The sequence below is a fragment of the Octopus bimaculoides genome, chromosome 9, assembly GCF_001194135.2.
Source record: "Octopus bimaculoides isolate UCB-OBI-ISO-001 chromosome 9, ASM119413v2, whole genome shotgun sequence".
Lineage (NCBI taxonomy): Eukaryota > Metazoa > Mollusca > Cephalopoda > Octopoda > Octopodidae > Octopus > Octopus bimaculoides.
In genome coordinates this window covers 18,752,196-18,761,034 of record NC_068989.1, presented here as the reverse complement: position 1 = coordinate 18,761,034, position 8,839 = coordinate 18,752,196, and the positions used below count along the sequence as shown (strand labels likewise).

Genomic DNA, 8,839 nt, shown 5'->3' with positions numbered 1-8,839 from the left:
TGATTTGAGGGAGATTTGATTGTTATTGCCAGCAACTCAAGTGACTATGTAGAGGCTCCCTCCTCTGCTTGTTTCATGTTGTTGGTGTCTTGTTGTTCTACACTGTCACACTTCTGACGTGTGTATCACAACAAAGGGAAATAAATCTTTCTTCATTAATAAGGACAACTGAAGGTTTTCTTTCTTTCATGTTGTGCTTTAGACCAGGGGGTTTTCAAACTTTTTGACTTGCGGACCCCTTTATATTTCAGGCTTTACCCTTATAAACGCTTATGAAATTTACACATAAATATTTGCTTAAATTAACATATATTTTTACATCTATTTATTTAACAGTATTTAACAAATAAGTTTATTGTCAATTAAAAGATTTCGATTAAAAAACATATATAAAATCAAATTGCCCATAAAAAGTATTTGCTGTCCACGGACCCCCTGTTTTGTCCTTGCGGACCCCCTGTGGTCCGGGGACCACAGTTTGAAAACCCCTGCTTTAGACGATCTAATATTATTCCTGCTTCTAAACCAAGCCCCAATGTATGTCCTGTAATTAACGTGTAATTATCTCCTACAGGATCCTATATATGGTTGCTTTACCAGCAAGGCTTAGCAACCATTACACTGAACAATGTAATCCTTTATATAAAATGACATGGAATGCTTTTCATCATTTGTTTAATCAAGGCTGAGCTTTGTATAAATAAACCCACTAGGCAGAGATAACACACAACTTTACAACATAGAGCTAAGAGAAGAAATCAACATCTCAAGATGAAGAAAATGACTTAAACCTTCACTTTTCTGAGCCAAGCCAGTCACACTTGTCCCCAGTGAGCCATATTGTTGCACCTGACCTTAGCAAGCCATACTGTCACACCTGTCCTTAATGACTCATACTATCACACCAGTCCTCAGTGAGCTATATTGTCACACCTGTCCTTACTGAATCATGCTGGTCACATTTGTCCTCACTAGACCATGTTGGTTGCACTTCTCCATACTGGATCATGTTGGTTACATCTGTTCTCACTAAATCCTGCCAGTACTGCCTGACTGGCCTTTGTGCGGGTGACACGTAAAAGCACCCACTACACTCTCTGAGTGGTTGGCGTTAGGAAGGGCATCCAGCTGTAGAAACTCTGCCATATCAGATTGGAGGCTGGTGTTGCCATCCGGTTTCACCAGTCCTCAGTCAAATCGTCCAACCCATGCTAGCATGGAAAGTGGACGTTAAACGATGATGATGATGAAACCTCATTGAATCATGCTAGTCATACCTCTCTTCATTGAACCATGTAGGTTATATCTCTCCTCAAAAGTTTCCTGGACTAGTTCTGTAGTACATGTGCAGTGAGAACTAGCAATGACTTTCATGAGACAGTGTGCCAAGTGACATTGTTGTGTTTACATTGCAAGTTGTGAAATTTGTGTTTTTGTGATCCTGTAAGTCTGCTACAAAAACATTGAGCACGCTTCAGCAAACTTACAGCAATGAAGCAATGGGTCATACACAATGTTTCGAGTGAAAGACCTACCACAAGCATCACCCACAGAAATGTGGAGAAAATTCATCAGCTTGTGCATGAGCATCGTCAGGGGACAATCAATGACATTTTGAAGTGTTTGAAGGACATTTGGTGAAAGCAACTGGATCTGTGGAGTGTGAAGAATTAGATTCTTCATGATGACAATGCATTATCTGTCACCAAGCTCTCCCCACTCGTGAATTTATAGCCAAAGACAATACGGTATCACTTTCACACCCACCCTATTTGCCAGATTTAACACCTGCAGACTTCCATCTCTTCTTCAAGATGAAAATGCAGCTTAAAGGAGCTGTTTTAACACCATTGTTGACATCCAGAGTGAATTGCAGAAGTACCTCAACTCGCTATGGAAAACGACGTCCAGGCCGGATTCCAAAAGAGGCAGAAATACTGGGACTGGTGTATTGGTGTGCAAGGTGACTATTTTGAAGGAGATAATGTTAAAACTTAGGTAAATAAGTTATTTTTTTATTAAACAAAACTAGTCCAGGTACTTTTTGATACCACTTTGTACATCTACTATATTCTTGTCTCTAAGCCCCTTACAATACATTACATACAATCCTTCATTCTAATCATTCCGGCTTGTTGAATTCTCTTCTGTTCTTCCATGTGTTCTGTCAATACCCCAACTCCTTACATGTGCAGGCATGACTGTGTGGTTAAGTTTGTTTCACAACTATGTGATTTCAAGTTCAGTCCCACTGCACTGTACATTAGGTGAGTATCTTCAACTATTGCTTCAACTTCACAAAGTCAAATTTAATAGACAGAAACTGTGTAGAACCCTGCCAAAGGGACCTTTCTTCTTCCTAGCAGCTGGTAGACTTAATTGATAGCTCAGTTTAACACCACCACCTGGACCATGGGTGGTTTTAGCAGAGTCCCCTTTGCTGCAGTCATTTAGGTTCATCTCAGGTCTGAGAGTAGCTTGCACCCTTTCTCCCGTTACTCACAAAAGTCATGAAGAAGGCCATGGATGCTGCTCTTTCGCTATTATTAACTAATTACAAAAATCATTGTGGGCAATGGAACTCCTTTCTTTTTTATTATTCACATAATACACAAGTCCTGCTATCCAACTATCATAATAATAAACCACTGTTGTTTATTTTCATCCATTCTTCTAATAGGTAATCTTTCAGTTTCTGTTTGTACTCAATAATGAAAAAGAAAATGTTTATAGCATAAAACATCTGGAAGGGTCTGAAAATATACATACCATTTCAATTGAGTCCACAAAATATCCTCTAATGTAAGTTGATTCACCATAAGTACTATTAAAAGGTGTAATATCTTTGACCATATGTGACAATACATCTACAACATCATCAAAGTTGGCATGGCCATTCACAAACTCATGTAGGATTTTGTGGTCAATAATTGACAATTCAAAAAATAATTGGTAGTCAGTTTTCTTTTGAGATTCTTCACGATCAGCTGTTGACTGCTGTAAAACAATATTTACAACTGTAAATTGTACTAATATTTGTTTGTTGCTTTAATATTCTAAAGTAGAAGAAAATGAAAAGATTTACTACCACTTTCTAACATAATATCCCACAAAATATTTTCACCTTGTAAAGATCTACTTATCTGAACACTGCTGAATGTTGATATTGACAACATCAAACACAGACCAATATATATAACAAGTCCTAGAACAGATATCCACAACATAAAGCCCACCTCCCTCAACTAGTAACTGTTAACATGTAGAATCTTATTAGTAAGTTAAAAAAAAAAAGGAAAAGAAAGAAATAAGTTATATGGTAACAATATTGGGTCGACATAGATAGAGGAGAGATCTCTACCCAAGACATTAAATGAAAAATATTGGGTTGGTAAAAAAAGTTCACAGTGTTTTTCAATTGGTGATGTTTAATCACATGATCTGTTTTATCATGTGACAAGAAAATGACATATATATATATGGTATACATGTAACTTATATGCATACCATTCTGCTTAAACAGTGGGACTGCAGATACAATATCCCTGCATATCTCATGTCTACTTTCATTCCTTCACTCTCTATTTCATATCTTCTCTAGAATAACTATTGCTTAACCATTCTCTCGCACCGTCTCTGATGAAGGGATATATAAAATATCCCAGAAACAGCTGTAAGACTGTCTCTTTATAAATGTTCTGAAATCTTTCAGAGCCTTGGATTTTTATATATATATATATATATTCTGAAAGAGGAGATCTCAACAGATCTATTTGAATTTTGTGTAGATTATTTACTTCTACTGTTCTTATGGTAAAATTGAAAATGAGGGAAAGTGAAAAGCATTTTCGTCATTTAATGCTCTTGTCATCGTCATCATCATCGTCGTCGTTTAATGTCCACTTTCCATGCTGGCATGGGTTGGACGGTTTGACTGGGGACTGGCAAGCCAGAAGGCTGTACCAGGTTCCAATCCGATCTGGCAAAGTTTCTATAGCCGGATGCCCTTCCTAACGCCAACCACTCCGAGTGCAGTGGGGGGTTTTTACGTGCCACCGGCACGAGGGCCAGTCAGGCGGTACTGGTAACGACCACGCTTGAATGGTGCTTTTTACGTGCCACCAGCACAGGACCAGTCAGCCGGCACTGGCATTGACCATGCTTGAATGGTGCTTTTTACAAGCCTGGATTTCTGAAAAGGCAAAAACGCTGCACAAACAGCAAAGAAGATGTATACTGTTTATGGAGATGGTGTCATAGCTGAAAGTGTTGTTTGCAAGTGGTTTGCCAGGTTTAAAAAACAGAAAATCTTGGCCGGGAAGATCATAAACGTTTCAGCAGGTCTACAGTAAGCGATAATGAACAAATCGAGACTTTAATAAAGAATAATCCATGTTACACAAAGTGTGACATCACGGAGATTCTCCATATACCTCATGTGAGCATTATAAAGCATTTAAAAACACTTGGTTACATGAATTGCTATGATATTTGGGTGCCTCATAACTTAACAGAAGAAAAACTTAATAGAGTGCATTTCCATCTGTGATTCTCAGATGAAACAAAAATAATCCATTTTTGAAAAAAATGATCATGTGTTATGAGAAATGGATTATTTACAACACCGAGCGAGATCGTTGCCAGTGCCCCTGGACTGGCTCTTGTGTGGGTGGCACATAAAATACACCATTTGAGCATGGCTGTTGCCAGTACCGCCTGACTGGCCTTCGTGCGGGTGGCACGTAAAAGCACCCACTACACTCTTGGAGTGGTTGGCGTTAGGAAGGGCATCCAGCTGTAGAAACTCTGCCAAATCAGATTGGAGCCTGGTGTAGCCATCCGGTTTCACCAGTCCTCAGTCAAATCATCCAACCCATGCTAGCATGGAAAGCGGACGTTAAACGATGATGATGATGAACATAAAACTAAAAAGGTCCTGGGGAAAATGAGATGAATTCCTTCAGCAGGTTTGCATCTGAAGAAGGTGATGCTTAAACCTTCGAATTATCATTTATTCTGATCCCTGCAAAATTCTCTTAATGGGAAGAACTTCAATTCTTTAAAAGAGTGTGAAAACTACTTAGACTAGTCCATGACCTAGAAAGATGTTAAGTTCTAGGCTGATGAGATCATGAAGCTGCCTCAAAGATGCTGAAAGGTAGTGGAACAAAATGGGAAATATATAGCTGAGTAAAGGTATGTACAACTCTTTACTCTTTTACTTGTTTCAGTCATTTGACTGCGGCCATGCTGGAGCACCACCTTTAGTCGAGCAAATTGACCCCCAGGACTTATTTTGTTGTAAGCCTAGTACTTATTCTATCGGTCTCTTTTGCCGAACCGCTAAGGTATGGGGATGTAAACACACCAGCATCAATTGTCAAGCGATGTTGGGGGGGACAAACAAAGACACACAAACATATACACATACATACATATATATATACGACAGGCTTCTTTCAGTTTCCGTCTACCAAATCTACTCACAAGGCTTTGGTCAGCCTGAGGCTAAAGTAGAAGACACTTGCCCAAAGTGCCACGCAATGGGACTGCTGAATCCGGAACCATGTGGTTGGTAAGCAAGCTACTTACCACACAGCCACTCCTGTGCCTATCTAAATATCGTTAATGAATTTTACTTAAAAAATGCTATGCACTTTTTTTACCAGCCCAATAGTATGTCAAGGGGAGTGAATCTGATCTTTGGTAGTAAAGTGACACTTACTCAAGGTATGTGTCACGGTGGGACTGAAACTGAAACCACATAGTTGTGAAGCAAATTTTTTAGCCACACAACCATCTTGCACCTGTCATCACTATCTAATGCTATCTAATAACTCTTCTCTTGGTGCAACAACTGTACATCAATAACTACTGCCTTATCAAGCACAGTTACTCATCTTCGATTTGGCTGGCCAAACGACTCATAAAAGTTATATTTACCACCAACTGGCAGTCAGACTTATTTTGACCATCAGTCATATTTACTTGTTCAAATGTTTTCATTAATTATAATTGAGATGTAGTTTTGCAAGCAAGTATTTTTTGATGTTTTTTTAACTGGGCATTGAGTATTTTGATTATAGTGGCTAGCAGGAAATAGTCAAAAGCTTTGCTGAAGTCAATGGTAGTTAAAATGGAGGGGTCTTTTTCTGGTGTTGTGGAAATCAAGTATTTTTTGTGTACATTTCATGAGTAATGTGATAGGTGAGTGCAGTGATCTGAATTCAAGTTGTGAGTCAGAAAGAATGTGTAGATAGGTGATATCAAGGTTAATTTTTTAGGGTGTACCTATCAAGGTGCTGGATCTGTGTGGTGCAGTTTTGGTTGTGCTTTTATGTTCTAAAATTGTTATAATTTTGCTTGTTTGCAGATTCTAGGAAGTTGGCAGTGTTAGAACAAGAAATTCAAGATTGGATTGGTGAGTGCAATAAATCCAAAGGTGATATGTGTATATTTGGAGTATCATTAATTTCCTGAGGCTTCTGAATTCAGGTTTAGAAAGGCTAGGATGGACAAAATTCAACAAGAGGAGATGGGTGCTTATCTTCTTGAAGAGGGATTCTCTGCCTAGATTTGGCTTAACAATAGACATTTGGAAAGAACAAATACTATTAGTGGGCAAAAACAACTGATGCTGACAACAAGCAGTATAAATTTGGTGGAATTTTCAATTTGGATTAGCCATTAAAATAGGAGATGAAAATGAAAATTTACATTGTAAGCTATCTATAAGTGCTTCCTCTAACACTTTTATAGTAAGTAATAAGGAAAATAAGATTTAGCTGCCAACCTTTTTGTTTTGAATAAATTTTTACATTACCTTTACATCTGGTAATTTTGACAGCAACTTTCTCACAAATTGTTTCACTACCAGGTCTTGAGAAAACTGTTCAATATTTATAGTTCTCTCCTGTTAATAAAAAACAATATTTACTACTATACCAAACATGTAAATAAAAATAATCTTTTCTATTTTTGCAGAGTAAACAATATGATCTGTCTATGAAACACAGTAAAAATAGTTGCGGTCATTACAGTACCAACTAAAATTGGTTGTCAAATTTCTCTGTAATATACTATTATCTCAATACAGGAAAGGAGGCATTTTTTGAAAATTTAAATAATAGCATTTGTTGGAAGACTTGAAGCAAGATTGGGACTTGTTATATTCCAAGCTAATTGAAACGAGCATAATTCTGTGAACAGATAACTATAATAATGCTTGTAGTTATGACTCTATGCCCTGTAGCTAGCCTAGCATCTTAAATTTAGTGATATTATACAGTTGAATTACATCCCAAATTTCAGTCACTTATACATGAATTACGGCAAAAAGGGACTAAAGAACACTTAGGTATGAGTTATGAAGTCATAACTGAATATCTGGACCACAGAGAACTGAGACACATTGAAGACAGTCTTTACCTAGCCAAACTATGTCAGTATGGAGTTAAGATGTTAAATCTTAATAATGATATTTGAGAATATTTCCCATTGTACTACTAACAATATTATCCAACTTTTGGTATATTTTTCACATGTGTGTGCATGAAGATGATGACCAAAAGACAGCCTTTGCCAGGTGGCAGGCACAATATGCTATCTATCCCATGGGTACTTTCAACAGATACAACTTCGATGCAAGAATTTGGATCAAACTTTGGATCCTTATTTCCCTACAGATATTCAAGCTGAAGACATCCAATTGGTATGAGAAGGACTTCAAAGGTTAAAGGCACTGCCCATCGACTCTTAAAAAAAAATCATTTTCAAAAAGAAGAAAAGTTAAATGAACATAAAATACATTTCATACCCATAAATCAGAATGGACAGTGTGCTGGTTTAAAATACAAGTTAGTGTAAGGATCTGGACCAAAGTTAAATATATTTTAGATGGCTCCATTATACTTTTGATTGAAAGGACCTGGAAAATACAACAATGGAAAAAAAAATTAATTATTAAATTAAAAATAGTACACACAGGCACACACACATACATATGGCTATGTGATTAAGAAATTCATATAACAACCATATGCTTCAGGACTTAGTCTTATATTCTACAACATCTTAGGCAAGTAACATCTTTTATAGCCTTGGATTGATCAATGGATATATCTGCAAAACATTTTAGGGTTTACCTTCATCTCTGGGACCCCCATGAAAGTGAAGTGTTTTTCTTACAAATAAAACTATTAAGGAACTAAAGTAAACTAGTGCACAGTAGAGTGCCATAAAGCATCCAGTATGATGCTGTCACTATTTGGATCCACTAATTATTTTGACTACATTCCTTAATTAACCTGAGTAAAGTATGACTATTAACTACAAAAGTGTATCGAATATTAACAGAAGTAAATACATGAAACAATTACTTTTCTGCAAAATTATGGCCTTCTTCCTTGCATTTGACATCCTCTTGGTTATGGAGAGGTTATTGAACTCACTGACAAACTGTATTGTGCAGATGAACAATTATGAAAGTTTAACAATGGTATTTATTGCATAAAATCTTGCAGTTGAGGGTAGAAGGCTATTATTCTTTATTTGAAATACAATTAAACCTTGGGAGAGGCATTATGCCGGTAATAAACACACGCATTGGTTCAGTCCTTTATTAATTTATAAACAGTATTTAGTTTTTTTGTTAAATCATTTCATTGCTTTCTTGCAATCTCTTCAGTAACTTGTCTCTCCACTTCCATTTAAATAAATAAATGGAAGTGGAGAAACAAGTTACTGAAGAGATTGCAAGAGTGCAATGAAATGATTTAACAAAAAAACTAAATACTGTTTATCTATATATATAAAAATGAGAATGTGTGTCTGTCTGTGT

At 36.8% G+C, this 8,839-nt stretch overlaps 1 protein-coding gene across 2 annotated transcripts in view; it reads right to left on the bottom strand.

Moving 5' to 3' along the window:
- LOC106868925 (uncharacterized) overlaps positions 1 to 8,839 on the bottom strand; it is a 44,191-nt gene that overhangs the window by 27,709 nt on the left and 7,643 nt on the right. For both annotated transcript variants that reach the window (XM_014914388.2, XM_014914389.2), the window contains 3 exons: positions 7,817 to 7,927; positions 6,824 to 6,913; positions 2,770 to 2,997 (listed from right to left, as the gene is read on the bottom strand). In XM_014914388.2, coding sequence (XP_014769874.1) covers positions 2,770 to 2,997; positions 6,824 to 6,913; positions 7,817 to 7,906 — 408 coding nt within the window. In that variant the 5' untranslated portion in view covers positions 7,907 to 7,927. The remainder of the gene's footprint in view (positions 1 to 2,769; positions 2,998 to 6,823; positions 6,914 to 7,816; positions 7,928 to 8,839) is intronic.